The following is a 17,749-nucleotide window of genomic DNA, read 5'->3' on the forward strand; positions in this document are numbered from 1 at the left end:
CACGCCGTTTATTTTTTAGCCCACCAAAGACCGTCCCTTCACTTCCTCGTTGCCTATGATGAAGAAGACATGGTGCACTGAAATTTCGTCCTATTACGGAAAGCAATTCCGTATTACAGCGTATCCGTGAAAATTACATTGTTACATCTCTCGTTTGCAGATTCTATCGATTGCGTCTATAGTTTACGTCACGTTGATTCATAATGCGGAAGCTGGGTCAGAGTCGCAGACTTCGAATATAATTAGAAGTTCGGACCACCAGCAGATTGTCGTGATGGCTGCAAACAAATATTGACCGGGATCGATCGAAGAGGTTTTCTGGAAATTAATTCTTGATGGATTACAGACGTGATTTGTTTGTATTCCCATAAATATCCATAGCACGACAAACATTCAAGTCTTATTTATATTGTATAAGAAACGTATATCAGAATTGATCGAGCATATCACGTGCGCAGTACAATGACGAAGATTAAAACGACTTGGAGTTGGACAAGTTATAATTTTGTTAACGTAATTCGGAATTTAAAAACATTCGGGAATGAGTAAGCAACAATTTGCCACAAGATTTAAATAAGAAGATTGCAAAATATAAAATTTATTATACGTAATGATGAAAATACGTTTGAATTTATTTTATAGCTCCAGATCCAAATTTGTATCGCAAAATGTAATTATTTAACTTCAAGCAAAATATGCTTATTTCTCTGGTTCGTACATTTTATAATGCAAATCTAAATTTTTTAAATAAATTGAACGAATTGAGAATTGTACATTGCAGCTTCGAGCTTGCAGCGTTAACTCGCACATTTTCCCAAGTCCGCTGCCACATGCGTCATTCCTCAAGAGGAAGGTACGGGGTGCGGAATATCGCTTCTGCGTGCAATCACGCAGCGCGCAGCCGCTCCGATTTTCTCAAGGTAGAAACTCTGCCGAAGTTTTAGAAGATGCGCGATCGTGGACACGTGCGGATTGTGTACATGCATTGTAGAGGAAATACATAACTCACCTCATGGTAACTGTGTGTCGAGAAAGAATTGTGAACGCAGTAGAATAAAATTCCAGGTAAGAAGTTCGATATTAAACGTATCGCGACGCGATGAAGAAATCGCGATTTATTGTCCGGTAAATAAATCAAGTGAAGAAAAGAAACTTAATATATTGTTTCGAGATATAAAGCAATAAGAAAGAAGTCGTGCTGCTGTTCATTTGTTGACGACACAAAAACAAGTTTGTTATTTAAACTAGGAATGATGCTGCCGTTTAATATAAAATTATATCAAACTTAAATTAAACGAAAACTAGATATTATTAAATCTGACGTGTGATAGATCTTATTCATGCGTATATTTTATTATCAAAAGAAAAGATAAATAATAATAAAGAAAATGTTTTTAAAAAATATTTAAAATTGCAACAATTGAGATAAAGAGAGTAAAGAAAAGATCTGATAAATTCTTTTTCGTGAAATACTTTGTTGTAGCGGTATCTCTTGCGTTACCAATAAAAGGATACTGTAATGGATGCATGACTTTGATTTAAATAATAATGGACGTTGATTTAAATAATAAAGCAGCTAAAAACTGTGATGCATCGGTGGCGATACATATATTAAGTTTCCACCATATATTACCACAATTGTATATTTGAAACGGGACGAATGACAAATTTCATTGAGATTGAAACGTGTAAGAGACAATGACTAATGTTCGCAGATTTATTCTTTGTGCTCCTCCAGAGTCAGAATGGATGAGGCGGCAATAGAACGTTTCTTATCCGAGCAGAAATACAAATGCGATCTTCTTTTGGAAGGTGGGTGGTCAAATCTATATTTCTTATCGCATAACTCAACAACGAAGTTTGCACAAAAGCTTGTCGCACCCCTAAGATGTTTGCTAAGATAGAAATACGTATTTCCATGATAAATGCTCATGCTCACGATGCTACTTTATGACACAGCATTGACTGCACCGTTAATTCTACCATGACAAATCTAAAAAGTGGAGAAAAGATTAAATTCTTAATTATAATGATATTGAAATCGACGACGAAATATTAACTTAATTAAAACATGCATTCAGATTTCTTTGATATTTCTTCCAAAGAAAAAATATCTCGTAAATTTTCTTTTGATGAAGATATCCTGGATCTCATCGTGATCAGACTCAATCCGTTTTTTTACTTAATAAATCGAAGTTACTGAAATCAGCTTATTCGGCGACAGTGGGGAACAGCACCGATCGAGCCAGCCGATCGGAGATGGATCGCAGTATCGAGATGAGCTTCAGCGAAGACAATGCCACGAGAATTCAATGTCCGCCGTTCTTCGACGGTCTGCTCTGCTGGCCTCGTATCGACGCATTGATGACGGCGACTCAGCCCTGTCCACCGGCCTCGATCATGGGGTATGCCAACCTGCAGACCGACAACGTGGACGTCCTGGCCAGTAAAGTCTGCCTGGCGAACGGCGAATGGTTCCGGAACTCGGACGGCGTCACCTGGAGCAACTACAGTCTGTGCGCGTTGGACACACGTCACATCATCGACGATGGTATCGAGAGACTGACCTGGTATCCGCGATGGTACGAAACGGTCGCGGAGGCCACGCTGCTGAACGTAAGCCTCGTTGCTTCTCTCGATCGCGTTGATCGATTCTCTTGGGGATTCGAAAGAGCCTCTTGAACGAGTCTTAAATAAAGAGAAAGAGGAAATCGGGTCAGGCGGTTACTTAGGATATTATTAATTAACAAGCACGATACGTTTGATAACATGTATCATCGTTGCATGCTCCCGATAGAAATGGTTGCCAATCATCAGAACAGTGTCGCAATTGGGATACGCCACTTCATTCCTCACTCTCGTCATCGCCATGATGATCTTTTCTTACCTCAGGTGAGCGCCTACTCCCTTTTCAATTCCGTTGAAACGCGCGTTATCCAATCATCGTTAATGCGTTGTTGCTCAGGAAACTCAGAAATCCCAGAAATAGACTGCACATGCATCTGTTTGTGTCGTTTATCATGAGAGCTTTCATGGCACTTCTGAAAGATTGGGTCTTCGTCGAGGGCATCGGACTGGCCTGGGACGTCGTCTTCGTCGGCACGAGCGCCTTTATCAAGGAACGCAATGTAAAGAACGTTGATGCGATCAATTATCGTTATTTATTAATAGATATATTAGTGTCGTATATACTGTTTCTACATATCTACATATCATTCTACGTATACGGTAAAACTATCAAATATTTCTATACTGACCCTCTTGTTACATCAAGAGTGACATCATCTTAATTTTTATCGATTTGCAGCCTTGGGTCTGCAAAATCATCACAAGTCTCTGGCAGTACTTCATCGTGGCGAACTATTCGTGGATCTTGATGGAAGGCTTGTATCTGCACAACCTGATATTCTTCGTGCCGTGTACCGACACGATAACCATGTACGTCCTGCTAGGCTGGGGTAAGGCGAATACTGATTCAAACCCTAGAGTAATGTTTTAGGCAATTATACAAATAGCGTTTTCCATTAAGGTATTCCCGTCTTGATAGTGGTGCCGTGGATCGTGACACGCGCCACTATCGAGGACACTCTTTGCTGGACCACTCACGAGAACCCTTCGCTGCTTCTCGTCATAAGAGGACCAATCATGCTGTCTATTTTGGTATGTCTCGCGTAAATATAAATTACAATGCGAGATATTTGAATTATCCGTTCTCTCCCCCCCCGACAGATCAATTTTCTGCTGTTTATCAACGTTGTGCGTGTCCTGTACGTGAAGCTGAAGGCGTCGATGTATCTACAACGGAAGAAAATGAAATACAAGTTAGTAGCGACGCGAGAGTCATTTTATATTGAATATTTTTCACGTTTAATCATGTACAAAAAATTTGATGAAGTATCTGATTTTTTTATATAACTATTGCACGCGCACGGACGATCACGTTTATCTTTCATTCAGGAAGTGGGCGAGGTCGACTCTAATCCTAGTACCACTCTTCGGGATACACTATACCTTCTTCCTGCCGCTATCCTACTGTAAGGATTATCAAATCGAGCTCATTTGGCTCTTTTGCGATCAGCTCTTCGCATCCTTCCAGGTATCCATCGTCGCGAGAAAGAATGCACTTTTCCACATAATTCGAATCGCGCTTAGACTGCTGTCTTCGCAGGGTACCTTCGTGGCTTTTCTGTACTGTCTATTAAACGGCGAAGTCAAGATGGAGATAAAACGTGCGTGGAAAATGCGACAATCAAAGCGGTACATCAACTCCTTCGTCCACAACCACCGACAATTCTCGAAAAATTTGCGGGACGGAATCAATCGGAAGCGGCATCGCTCGAAAAACGAGGAGCAATCGGTCGGTAGCAGCCTCGCGGCTAAGACTATGAAGAAGTTGTCGCTGAAAGAATTTAAATAGATTTAGTCATCTCTTTCCGTATGTATGCGGAAAGAAGTATTTTATATGCAGGTAATATTTATACATAAATATATATATTCGCATATACAAAACATTTCTTTAAATATGAATAACTTGAAAATACATATTTGTATAGATACACTATACCTTCTTCCTGCCGCTATCCTACATTGATGGAAGATGCATTGATGGAAGATGGAACGGAGACGTAAGTGGGATGGAAAAGCGACAGAAAGGAGTTAAAAGGATATTTAGACGCATATAACAACGATTTTCTGTCTTATAAACATATCTACTCTATATTCTTCTAAATGTGAAACGTTTGAGTATACTTTTACTCCGTGTGTCTTTTTATCTCATGCGGTTTGTATAATGTATACCAAATATAAGCAAATGTTTCTACTTTTGTGTCTTTATAGCACCGTAAGAATTACATATATGTAATAATAAAAGAAATAATGCTGGAAAGAGTTTATATCTCTGAAAAACTTTTCACACGAAATTTTTCAGAAATTATAATTTCTGTGAATATGAATGTTTTAGCCACACGTTTGTTCGTCTTTATCTTGCGAGCTTTAAAATTCTCGTTCCTACGTAGCGTATAGAAATGAACGGTTGTAGCTTAAATTTAATTTAATCGTATGAAGGTAATCAAGACTACAACATGTTCCCTCGGTAAGTCTCACCCTCGAGTATCGATTACATCAGGGTTGCTCGGTTGCTGTTCTGTGCTGCCGCCATTCCGTACCTTCGACGTACATCCACTTCACTCTTTTTTTTAATTATAACAAATAAAAATTTCTAAATATTTTTTATATTTTATCAATTCGTTTGTTTTTCAAGCAACAAGTCCACTTATTATTTGATATTAACGTAATGAATTTATTTGTTACGTTTGCAATAATAATATATCGATCCTGCTGCAATCGAAGGCTGGGAATAAGTTGCTTTGCGACATCATCGTCTCGAAATTACAAATCCATTGATACATCGACGATTTATATTACACAATATTTAATATCAATCGTTGCGTAACGTATCATTTATAAAGACGTATGCTCGGACGGGATGGAAGGGTAGAACTAAAAGGATTCGATTGTGGAAAGGGCCCATCATCGTAACGAGGTGTGAACTATCTCATGACACTCGTGGCGACCGCGGAGCATATTAATCGAACAAAAGGGCGTGTGCGTCCTTGATTATTGCGGCGAGAGCCGTACACGCGCACGCGGTTCCTCGTTGTAACTTTCGGCCGCACGCGTCAACCCCGACGTGTGCAATTTCTGAGATGGGTGTTGACTGAGATGAGTGGTGTCCTGGTGGATTGAAAGTAGATTGAAGCCCGATTGACCAATTTGCATAATTGTTGGTTTTGCCCTTTTGTGAAGGGGATGGCTCCATCCTTTCCCTCTTCCTCCCTTCCATCGCACTGTTGTACTCTACTGTCGAATACGCAAATATGTGAGGCAAGTTATGAGGGAGAAGACGTATACGACGAGAGAAATTTGATCCTTATTTGAGTTCTTTAAATGAAACAGAGGGGGGAATCGAAAGCAACGACGAAATTCAGATGCAAGTCACCGCTGAGGATACTGAGGCTGTGATTATTACTATAATCGGGCGGCGCAGATGCGACCCATTCACCACCTGATCCTTCAAAGAAATGTACGCTACTCTTTTTCCCAACTTCTTTCTGTTACAGCACGTTGGAAATATAATGAAAAATAAATATTATACAATAAATATTATATATAAAATATTACACAATAAAAGTATAATATAAAATAGAAGAGAAGTTAAACGAAAAACACATAAAATTTATCCTTACACCGTTACAGATTATTTTCGACGCCGATGAGGAAGCGGAAAATCGTGATTTTCCAAAAACCATGTTTCAGGAGACGGGGAGCGTCCTCGGTAATCGATAAAACGGTCCACGTTGCACGCGAGAGGCCGTAAAATACTGCCGAATGAGCGAATTACGAAGTGCGGCGGAATGGCGACGCGGCGGGTCAGGTGTCGGGGCGGGCTCGCCGGGATGTCTCCCGGCTGTCGATTGGAGCATCGTTCGGGAGGCTGCGAGGGATGCTAGAAACGAGAGGACGGGGGAGCCTGCAACGCCGGGACCAAGGGCGTGGTTACGGGGGATGAAACAACCCCTACCGCGGCAAACCTGCCCTTCCCTATGTCGGTTTTTTTCGCCGGGGATGCTGCCGTTCTCGTGCTCTCGGGGCGATCTTGTCGGGAGATCGAGATGTTGCCAGAGGTGGTGATCTTGTCGCGGATCACAATCGGAATCGGTACAATCGCGATCCGGAGTTGATAGGCGGACGAGCGACTCGGCGGAAAGCAGAATATCTTGAGAAATCTGCGGATTCGTGTCGATCAACGAGGGAAGAAAGAGAGTGATCGGATCAGATCTTGTGCGCGTCCGTTATTTAATCGGATTTTATAGGATTTTATTGACGACGAGTGAGAAAAAGAGTGATGCTGCTTCGATCCGTATGAGAGCACGTCGAAGATCCCAGAGATCATCTTCACGTCGGAAATTTATGGTAAGTGGATGAATCAACAAAATCTGTCTCCCATAATCTACAAATTTTTCGTTCTAGTAAATCGAAGTAAAACGTTTAACTGAAGAATGCGCAATGCACTTTTTTATAGAATTAATTAAATTAAACAAAAAAAGAAAAAAATAGCGAAGTTGTAAATATAAAAACATTCGATGGGATATCGATTTGATTGAACGACACGTTGCCGCGATAAATATTGTAGGAAGTCGACGCGACTTGTCGCCCGAAATCTGGCGGTTTTCTTTAAAATATTAAAGCGAAAAGGCGTGCGGAGGTGCGAGATGCCCATACGAATTGCCGGTTTACCATGAGAATCAGATCGAACGGGACTCCGGGGTTGCTTTTCGTCAATACTTGATGAAGAGCTTGTCGTTTACGCGGAGCGCAAACTGCGTCATCCTCAATAATGCAACGGTTCTTCCATAAATCGGCGTGAAAACGATTGTTTCGCTGACACCATGAAGTTAAGGCATTTCTTTAAATTGACCGAATTTCACGCTTCTTTCTGTGGCGCAGAAAACACGAGGCGTAATCGACTTACCAAAATATCTCACATTTTCTATAGAAGATTGTCTGTTTTCGACTTTATTCTCTTTTATAGCAGCATAATTCTGTTATGCCAGTTATAGTTGTGTGCTCGACAAATATTTGGCAGATCAATTATCGTCGGCCAACCCCCAGAAACTTGGGGTGAACCCTTTTGTGTCGGAATTTTCGTGGTTTTCGCAATTCCCCAGGGTTACTGGCCTAATAAATTTGATCATTATTTACTTGCACAATATTGTATATAAAATTGCACTGCAAAAGTCATGAAATTGTTACTTATGATAATTACGTTTTTACAAGTACTTTAATAATTGAATGCGACTGGAGAGATCGTGAACACCGTTTATCTGAATATCGCTTTTGCCAATGAACTATCTTACAAATTCTTGAATCTAAATATTAACGACTTATTGATATACAAGCTTTATTGTACTGGTCTTGCATCCTATCGACGGCTATTTCACATTATTACAGCCACTACTATGGAAGGCGAAATTACATTTTGGGTAGCTGCGTCTTGCGAAGCGAGTGTGCGGCCACAAAGAAGGTGAGAATCTTACGCGGCGGATGAAAGAGAATCCTCTCGAAAGACGTATCTCCGAATCACATGAAGAGCTTCAATTGCGATTACACGAGCGAGGATAGAGCGGTCTCTATGGCGAACGGTGGCCACGGCGTCGCCGTTAACGGGGTAGGCGCCCCCGGTTCGGGCTCCTTGTCGAGGGAGGAGAGGCGCAGGCGAAGAAGGGCCACCCAAAAGTATCGAACCGCACACGCCACGCGGTAAGAGTAAACGTAAAGTCGCAATTTCATACGACACTCGATCGATATTATCAAACATCGAATAGCAAATATCGGAAAGACGAGTAAGAGGAAACACCGAGACGATTCCTTGAAACATCGTGAAACTCATTTAGTTCTATAATCGACAATCTATGATGCCCATGGGAATTCGGAATTCCCTCGTACGCCACACTTGGTAATTAATATTTATTTCGTCAGGGAGAGAGTCCGAGTCGAAGCCTTCAATTCGGCGTTCGCGGAGTTGCGAAAGCTGCTGCCGACCCTGCCGCCGGACAAAAAGCTCTCGAAAATCGAGATCCTCCGACTGGCGATCTGCTACATCGCTTACCTAAATCACGTTCTGCAAGCTTGAAAGGTAGCTCGTGCACTCCCGAAGTAAGAAGAAATTGTGACGATATCTTTATATGCCATGTGCCAATGAAAGAACAATAAAGGAACAATTATAGAGATCATTCAAGATACGAAACGTGTTTTGCATCGTTCTATTGCAGCAAGTTGTAATAACGAGCTGCTTTCACGCAGAATCGCGCCGTTTATCGCGATACAGCCGTCGATACTCCTGAATCCATCCCGTTTCGTGAGGATTAGTGAACCACCTCTCGGGACAATAGAGCGGATTCCCGTGGGACCTCTACCCCTCCGTGTTCTTCCAAATTCTCCTACTACCCTCGACTCGGTTGTCGCTCGGACGCGTGTCCGATCGCCGCCGATTATACGGCTCGGGCTTAAGTGAAAAAGAATGGGATTGCCGATGAGGAGGCCAACTTCACGGATCGTCGCCTCGCACATCCTGCGTTTTCTCCGGTTCTCTGCAAATGCGATTGCGCGACTCGATTGCCGGCAGATCCGCGCGAGATTGATCGACTTCGCGAGCGAGACCGGCTTCCCTACAAAGAATGGATAAATTAAGATGGAAAAAGAGTCACTTGTAAAATTCCGCCGATTTTTGTAAGTATTAATTTTATTATTAATTTTATGCACGCTATAAGGTGGATATGATAAAATAAATTTTAATTAAATTTTAAATAAATTAGATTCTTCCTTAATTACTTCTGCATCATTATCCAACGTGTGTGTAACGTGTGCGTGATTAATACTTTTAATTACAATTATGCAAGCCATAATACATTTATAGTCGAGCGCATTGATGATATTGATGATTAATTGTAAAAAATGTATTAAAAATCACTTTCGCAATTTCATAAGGACGATACTCGGAAGCAAATTGTCGAGAACGACAACTTTTTCATTCTTTATATCTTTTCCTTTAATCGCTTTTAAATTATTCAGCTACTTCTCAGAAATAACTTTGAAGGTAACATGAAGAATTTCCTTGACACACAGTCCTTTCTTTACATGAAAATTGTTGCGTATTCTATAATTCTAGTTGTTCACTTATCTGATGTATTTTCGACTCTACACCGTATAATAAATGTAAACGACCATCAATTACGTAAACGTCTCTATTTCTCGTACTCCCTCTCATATCCTCCCCGGTGAAATATTATATTCGCGTATGTGCTAACGACCATGCGCAATCTTCATTCAACAATTATCACAGGTAATGATACCGCGGCTTAGTAACTGTATAATAGTAACCCCTTATGACACTGCTCGCATTAAGATAATAAGAGCAAGTCTGCTGGACGTGCTTATCAAATTGCTTCGTTGCTTCGCGATCAGTTATAGACTCTGTAGATATACGTCGCTTCAAGGGCCATCAGGGATCGTTTACACACGTTAACGTTCGTTCAGCGCACCTACATTCTTCAACAATCGTTTATGAGTTCTGCTGTGTGCTTCTTCGTCACTTGATAAAGATAGATTGCGAAGTACAGAGCGAAGCATCGCGGAGAAGTGTCGTGAAATAGAGTATAGTGAATATCTATAATAATCTATAATAAACAGAGAATAGTGAATATATCTGTCGGATAATCGTCTGACCGGACGATTTAATTTAATAACAATCGTTTATGCTGATTGAGAAGATTTCAAGCAGAAGAAGCGAAAAGAAGAGATGAAGCTGTTTGCACGCCCGGAATCTTTAACCGATGCAACAGCATGGTTGACAACTATGAATCGTCTGGTGGGACTTCGCGCTTTCGAGTATCCTCGCGATCATCCGCGGCCTGTGCTCAGTCTGATCTATTTTCTGACCCTTTACATTCTCTACTGCATCACGTTGCCTCTGCAGCTCATCTATTACACGAACGAAAAGTTGCTGAAGCTAGAATACGTTCTGTACCAGCTGATGGCGTACTTCATGTCTATGAGTATCTTTCTCAAACTAACGCTGGGCTGGTGGTACACGAAGGTGAGAGAGCAAATGTGATTCATCAGATTACAGTTCTGGAGAGTCTTACCTATTAATTTGGTACTTGCAGTCCTTCAAACTCTGGTGCAGGAAGATCTCCGAGATTGATGAAACGTTGCGACAGCTTGGCTCAACAGTAAAGTATAACTGGGAGTATTTTATGACGGTCGGAATAATATCCGCTTGGATCTTATTCGCCTTGCTCACAAACAGCATGATCTTCATTTATCTGCTGAAACGCACACATCTGTCTTTCACAATTTATCTCGTACTGGCATATACATATGGAATAACTGTCAACGGCATCATCATTTTGGAATTCTCCTTGCTTGTGAAGTACATAAATTGACTTGTGTAAACAAATTTTTTTCAATTAAAATGAAAGAAATGGATTTAGAATTTGCTATAAGAAATATTGTTTTCTGAAGTAAATTATGAGTAATTATATTATTTAATGCGCTATTATTACAACACGTACAGATCCCTACAAAACAGATTTCGATGGGTCAACCAACTCTTATTGACTATGTCGTCATCAACAGTAATAAATTCAAGCTGTGAGGTGCAATACGATGAGATGCCGAGCAATATCGAGCAACAGAAGAAACAAACCTTTTTTAAACTATCCCAATTACGCCAACAATTGCAAATTCGGAACGATTCTGCAACAAAAAAGAAAAAGAATTCTCAGGTTCAATCTCACACATTATTCGAGCTTGAAAAAAAGTTCCAAGAGGAACTTCGAAACCAAAGTCCAAATCATGGCGTAATGAAAAATCAGAAATGCAAACATCAATTGCAGACACTTAAGTGAGTATATGATATGCAGAGTATGCAGAGTAAATTGTTACAAAATAAAGGCACAACTCGCCACTTAATTATTCAATATTAAAATCAGTGCTTTCTTCTCTAAGATTTTGTATGTATGTATTCGTTGCAAAATTTTTCAGGAAAAAGCTACTTCCTATCGATCTACAAGAATTTTGTAATTATTTGTCTTTTAAGACAGGTGCACCTGGAACTATGTAAAGTGTCGAAAACATTGTGTAGCATCTTCGGCGTACAGATAGCTTGTGAGCTGGCAATGTCCGTTATGATCATTACTGGGTTGTTCTATAATTTGTACATCCGTTTTTTCTTGCGAACTACAACAGACGACCTGATAATCCAAACAATTCCTACAGTTATAATGATTTTTCTCCATGTCCTGCAATTCCTTTCTCTGAGTTGCTCTTGCCAAAGAGCGATCAATGAGGTAACCTATTTTATACATTATCTATTCTATCTATTCTGTACATTATTGTTCAATGGGAGAATTGAGTACTTAATATTTACTTGCATTTAGGGAAATAAGACCAGCGAGATAGTTCACATGATTTATGGATGCAACGCAGATGCTGATATACAAGAAGAGGTAATTATTGTTACGATATTCATTAATTATTATTCTGTTAATTATTTTCTGCTTTGTTGTACAAAAAACTGTACGATTGATTGTTTCAGACTCAACAATTCGGTATACAGATATTGCAATGTCCAGTAAAATTCACCGCGTTTGGCATGCCTCTGGATAACAGGATTTTAACTTCGGTTCGTATAGCATGGTTTCGAGTTTTTATAATAATAAATTTCAAATCGTTGTGGAAGTAATAGAATGTATGCAAATAATACATTTTGGTAATGTTCACAGTGTTTGAGGTCCGTAACAACCTACCTGGTTATCATGATACAGATGAGCGACTCGTTAGAATCGAACAATGCCATTCAATCTGCAAAATTTATTTAATAAATTGTAAATATAATAAATATGATCGCACATTATTTTTTAATCCTTGAAACTGTAACGGAGTTTTAGCGACGTGTAAATAAATGGCGCAAAGTGTTGTGAAAATAAAAATTGCGCAAAACAGAACAATCATGTTTTTATTTGTACCAAAGGTTTCTACCTTCATCACCCAGCTGTAGATTTTAATCAAATTTTATACGCGTCATATCTGTTTTAACAATCTTTAAATCAAATCGATATAACATAAGAATAATAAAACGAAAGATATCTGCGTGACATATTTTTAGATGTTTAACTTCAGAGAACTTGAAAACCGATTACTGGTTGTAATGTCAACCATGATGAGAGCTATTGGACATAGAAGTATTACGAACGGACAAGTGCATTACATTTGAAACGAATGTGCTGGTTATTACATGCTATATCCTCCGTTCCATCTTCATATTCGCTACTCATTATTCATTATATTATTGCTGCGACGTCGCCGTGGCATATAACATATCGAGAAATGTTACGACCTATCGAACTTTTATAAAAATTATACCGGCCAATAATACTGTGAAATCAAATTATACACGCACTAAAATAAAATTAGCAATGATATGTTAAGTGGTAGATTATTGAAATAATTCGTTTCTTATGTGAAAGCCTGGAATTTTATTAACGTTCTATTTTGCTTTATTGTATTACGTATTTTATTTTCTTTATCTCATTACCGACATAATTACATTAGTAACACAATTCTGCGTTTTTAATTTCCTTGCTATTAACAAGAGAGCTTTTAACTTAATACTTGGCATAATATCGATTTTTTTTCCATGATGCCTCCTGGGCATTCATCCATTAGAAGATCATGGGCATCCGATATGTTTGTCGTTTGTCGTTTGTATCGCTTCGTCATCTTCTATATTTATCATTACTTATTGAGCACCAGTACCGTTTTGTCAACAATCATTATTATCACATTATTAACTTTATTCGGGCACGACATTTATCCAAATTAGCATTATTGAATGAAGCTCACCGCGCGTCGTGATTTAAAAAAATTTAATTTTGAAGCACGTTTCGAAGTTAGCAGTCATGTATAAATAATTTCAAGTGATTTAATTCCTCAATATTGCAAAGAGAAGATAAAATGTTTTTAATCCTCAAAAAGAAAAAACGGGTCGAAAGAAATCCAACATTTGCATAAAACTGATTTCTCTCTTCGACGATTCAGAATCGTAATTTATCGAAAAGTTTTCATACTTTTCATAGAGATTTTCAAGAGATTGCTAGACATCTCTTCTTTCCGCAGGAAAATCGGCATTTTAGAAATTAAAATTTCTTACAATGTCATCTGCGTGAATTAATAATACGTCAAAGGCTGCAACTTCGTAATTTACACGACGATGACGACAACGACGACGCATGGGCCAATATCGATCACAAGTCGGACTAATCCTTTGGGACGTAGATGTAGCATCGCGAGAGGTATCGCAGACATCGTTTTCGCTCGGACGGTCGTGGCTTTATCACGTACATCCACTTGTTCGATCATCTTTCGTCGTTTACTTATAGGGGTGGTGGCACTTAGCATTACGTTGTCCGCACGTGGAACACGCGAAGTAACGTAGCCCCAACAATACTCATCATTCATTTCTCGTCTACGAGGTAGTCGCGTGTGCGCGCGCGTGTACGGAGAGTGCCGTTTAGGCTGCTGAACGTCCATCGTCGTCATCGCCGTCTGCCAGGAAAAGATGTTCCAGCCGAAGAGTATCCACGACATGATAATGCCGCTGACCGTGGCGAACTTCGTCCTCGGGATGAGCATCTGGTCCAGTAAGCCGCGCGGCAAGATCTTGAACATCATGTACTCTTTGTTCTGCCTGGTGCTCTACTGCGTCCTGATGAGACTCTCGATGTTGTACTTGGGAGCCTACAACGTGCACAAGGCGAACTCGCTCGGCGACATTACGTTCCAAGCGATGTTCTACGTTAACATCATTCTGACGCTGTGTATCATTCCCACCGGATGGTGGAACGGAAAGGTAACGTTCTGAAGACTATTCTAAGAAGATTATTCGATATAATTCCCAGAAGAATCCTGAAAAAGAGTTCCATCGGAGAATTCTGTAGTCTAAGAGCCAATGCGCCCAATTCCAAATTGTGAATATTCCAATTTCGATTCCAATTGACTCCCCTAATCCAGTTTCGAAACTCGACACAACTGTCGCTCCACCTCGCATCTTATATTTCTCCCCTTTTTTTCCTGGACAGGAAAATCGGCGCAAAATGTTACTTTTTATTTAATTTTATTTGCGACAGAGTGACGTCTTTGCTTTCCTTTGCAGCATATGCAGGCGGCATTGACGCGCATACTGATGTGCGAGAAGGCCGTACAAGAGATAGGGATACAGAAGAACTATCGAAGACTTTACTTGCGTCAGATTTACGGCTTAGTGTCCATCGCGCTGATGTTCACCGTATTCTTGGTGATCAACTGTAAAAGTTTATATCCGCTGAATACACCCCTGTACGCTAAGATCATCCTCATAGCCGCCACGCACTATCCTATCGCCCTAATGTACATAAGTGACGTGTCGTTTCTTCACTGGGTGAGGTATGGCAATTAATTAATCGCTCACGCGAGCTCATTGCGAGATTATGACAGTTTGCTACTGTAATTATACATCGCTAATTGAAAATTATGTTAAACATTTAATCATTTTTTCGTTGCGTTTTTATTAATTAAAAACCAAAACTCACTCAAGGTACTCGAAGATCCGATTCGAACAGCTGAACAACGTGCTGCAGCGCATGTTAACGACCACCGCCGACTCGCCGCAGCACAAGAGGGTGCTGAAGATGAACGACGAATGGAGCAAGACCTTCATCACATCCGCGTCGCAGCAGCGAAATCGCAGGACCAAGGATAACACCGACACGATGAGGGCTGTCAAGTAAGATTCTTCGCCAGTGTGCAATTTGGTTTTCGTATGATTCAACACGCACGCACTTACACGCGTGCAAGTATTACATCATTCGTAAAATGTTTTTAATGGGAGTAATAACTGACGCTAATTGATTTTGCTTCCTCTACGCTGAACGGAAGGCAAGTTCATCTTGAGCTGGTCAAGGCTTCCAGGACGACGAACGAAGCGTACGGCCTGCAGATTCTCTTCTCGATGACGATATCGTTCGTATTCATCACCACTCTTCTCTACTACGCTTACACCATATTGTGGCTAGATCTGAGCAAGGAAGAGTTCCAGCTGGAGATGATGCCGATCGTCGGCTGGGTCATATTCTATTCGTCGAAGGTCCTCGTTATAAATCACGCATGCTCCTTGACGAGCGCCGAGGTAAGCGTCGAGAATAAAGAATAAATTGTAAAGCAACGTCTGTATCCATTTCTACAGCTTTTTTTCATCCTTTTAGAATAAAGAATACATTGTTTCACAAACGCCATTTAATTTTTGAATATAGAAAAATTAATTAATGGGTTAAATAATACTTAAAAATTTTAACCCGTTAATTTACGAAATACCAATCACTGAATTTGAACGCGTTTGTTCGTAGGCTGCGAGCACGGGTGATATCATTTGCGAGCTGTACGAGCCAGCGACCAGTAGAGAATTTCGCGCGGAGGTAAGCGTCCACCGTCTTCGCTCTGTCATTTATCGATTAATGCGAGAACATTAAAAAGAAGCCTATTGCTTTCTTCTTGATACATTTATCCATCCATGACTGATATCAGTCTAATGTCGCAAGTCACTCCAATACATTTATATGGAGACTTTTTCAGATACGGGACTTTACTCTACAGCTCATACAGAACCCGTTGATCTTTACGGCCTGTGGATTCTTCACACTGGATCATACGTTCATTCACGGGGTAAATCGGAAATTATGTATATTTACTGCGGAGCAGAAACTGTCAAAAATTGTTGTAAACGTTCGTGTAATTGCGTGAGTTGTTGAGCGCGTTATCTCTGGCCTACTTTGATCCCCATTTTGATCATATTACCTTCTCTTAATGAATCAATCTTATCTATTTTTCTTATCATCCCATGTGCTTACGTTTTATATCCTAGATCTCGTTTTTGTATTATTTAAGTAGTTTTTACATACATTTAAGTAATTTCTACACGTGCAGTTAAATTAAGATTAATTATCAAAGATTACAGAGCCACGTACTTATGGCGTGACGACGTTAGAGTGACGTGAGACGAATTAAAGTGCAACCTTGATTGAACAATCTGTGTTTAACACATAAGAATTTTCTCAAAAGAAAAAGGAACACTATGAAAAGTCAGAAATCCTTAAGTCTTGCATCTTTTTCTCAGGTCATTGGCTCGGTCACCACCTATCTCGTGATACTCATCCAAGTCGGAGACCTGTCGCCGAACGACAACTCCACCATGCTATACAGTAACGCAACGAATTTTTCGACGTTTAACACTCTCACAGCTGATGTTTATCTGTGAGCACGAATCTTTCTGTACGTGAATCCTGAAACTCAAAAGTCCATGTGATCGTTTACGCAAGGTACGTACTACACATACTACACACTCGTGTGCACTCGTTGATGCGAAGGCGAGAAGAAACGCTGGCTTTTACGTCAAGAGCTGCATCTTACATGCACAAAAATAATGTACTAGCAACTTGAAGCGTCATTTAATAAAGCGTTACGGTATATTTTTTTCTACAAATGATGGATTCTTGTTGACCCCGATCACTCTCTCGTCCAAGAATAAATTTACATTATAGTGAGATAAAACCGAACTTTAGAACTAAATTTATTTTACAGTTCCTCTCACTTATCGCTTGAATCTCGTTTTTGCGATTACAGTTAGAAGGAAGAAAGAGAGATGCTGCTGCAAATTGTTTAATTGTCCAATATCAGTTAACGAGGATCCGGGGGTGTATTCTCCCCAACGATTTTCCGCCAATTAGCACGGCGACAGGGATATTGCGTCAATTACACTACCCTAAGCGCACTTATCCTGCTCGACTACTATCCCAGATGGAGGCGTTAGCCCGTGAAATTCGGTCCTCCCGTAATTCAATAGCTCTTAACTCGGTCGAGGCAGCCTATTCCCAATCAATTGACCTGCACCGTTGGATTTTCCATATTCTTTCGATATTTTATCTCACGCTTAACTCATCTGTTTCCTTTGTCAGAAATTCTTTCAGAAATTTTATCTATATAAAAGACATATTCGACCGTTCAAGTGAAGACAGCGAAGAACTATTTACAGAGCCGTGCGCCTGAGTCTAGTGAATGACGTGGATAAATTCGTTGCATCGAATGATGCATATGGAAA

The 17,749-nt window shown here is 40.1% G+C and overlaps 4 protein-coding genes and 1 long non-coding RNA gene across 5 annotated transcripts; 4 read left to right on the forward strand and 1 right to left on the reverse strand.

Moving 5' to 3' along the window:
* The first annotated feature begins 94 nt into the window (after positions 1 to 94).
* On the forward strand, positions 95 to 4,885 carry LOC105286254 (vasoactive intestinal polypeptide receptor 2). The gene is made up of 11 exons (XM_026974657.1): positions 95 to 1,065; positions 1,716 to 1,812; positions 2,225 to 2,616; positions 2,798 to 2,892; positions 2,966 to 3,128; positions 3,308 to 3,458; positions 3,530 to 3,660; positions 3,730 to 3,821; positions 3,958 to 4,096; positions 4,169 to 4,468; positions 4,554 to 4,885. Exons 2-10 carry the CDS (start codon positions 1,746 to 1,748, stop codon positions 4,415 to 4,417), a joined length of 1,479 nt encoding a protein of 492 aa, XP_026830458.1. The 5' UTR covers positions 95 to 1,065; positions 1,716 to 1,745; the 3' UTR covers positions 4,418 to 4,468; positions 4,554 to 4,885.
* Positions 4,886 to 5,274: 389 nt separating this feature from the next.
* LOC105286258 lies at positions 5,275 to 6,535 on the reverse strand. Its single transcript, XR_895204.1, has 2 exons — positions 6,246 to 6,535; positions 5,275 to 5,859 (listed from the first exon to the last, which is right to left on the reverse strand). It is a non-coding gene; the product is annotated as an uncharacterized LOC105286258 (long non-coding RNA).
* A 141-nt stretch (positions 6,536 to 6,676) lies between these two features.
* Positions 6,677 to 8,801, forward strand: LOC105286257 (helix-loop-helix protein 1). The gene is made up of 3 exons (XM_011351081.3): positions 6,677 to 6,972; positions 8,011 to 8,319; positions 8,539 to 8,801. Exons 2-3 carry the CDS (start codon positions 8,144 to 8,146, stop codon positions 8,690 to 8,692), a joined length of 330 nt encoding a protein of 109 aa, XP_011349383.1. The 5' UTR covers positions 6,677 to 6,972; positions 8,011 to 8,143; the 3' UTR covers positions 8,693 to 8,801.
* Positions 8,802 to 9,897: 1,096 nt separating this feature from the next.
* On the forward strand, positions 9,898 to 12,566 carry LOC105286255. The gene is made up of 7 exons (XM_011351080.3): positions 9,898 to 10,654; positions 10,725 to 10,990; positions 11,135 to 11,464; positions 11,660 to 11,909; positions 12,000 to 12,068; positions 12,158 to 12,244; positions 12,345 to 12,566. The coding sequence occupies exons 1-7, from the start codon at positions 10,358 to 10,360 to the stop codon at positions 12,438 to 12,440; spliced, it is 1,395 nt and encodes a 464-aa protein (XP_011349382.2). The 5' UTR covers positions 9,898 to 10,357; the 3' UTR covers positions 12,441 to 12,566.
* A 1,308-nt stretch (positions 12,567 to 13,874) lies between these two features.
* LOC105286259 (putative gustatory receptor 28b) lies at positions 13,875 to 17,134 on the forward strand. The gene is made up of 7 exons (XM_011351082.3): positions 13,875 to 14,470; positions 14,774 to 15,042; positions 15,194 to 15,382; positions 15,535 to 15,784; positions 16,002 to 16,070; positions 16,228 to 16,317; positions 16,769 to 17,134. The coding sequence occupies exons 1-7, from the start codon at positions 14,180 to 14,182 to the stop codon at positions 16,907 to 16,909; spliced, it is 1,299 nt and encodes a 432-aa protein (XP_011349384.1). The 5' UTR covers positions 13,875 to 14,179; the 3' UTR covers positions 16,910 to 17,134.
* The last annotated feature ends 615 nt before the right edge of the window (positions 17,135 to 17,749 follow it).

Source organism: Ooceraea biroi, chromosome 13, assembly GCF_003672135.1.
Source record: "Ooceraea biroi isolate clonal line C1 chromosome 13, Obir_v5.4, whole genome shotgun sequence".
Classification (NCBI taxonomy): domain Eukaryota; kingdom Metazoa; phylum Arthropoda; class Insecta; order Hymenoptera; family Formicidae; genus Ooceraea; species Ooceraea biroi.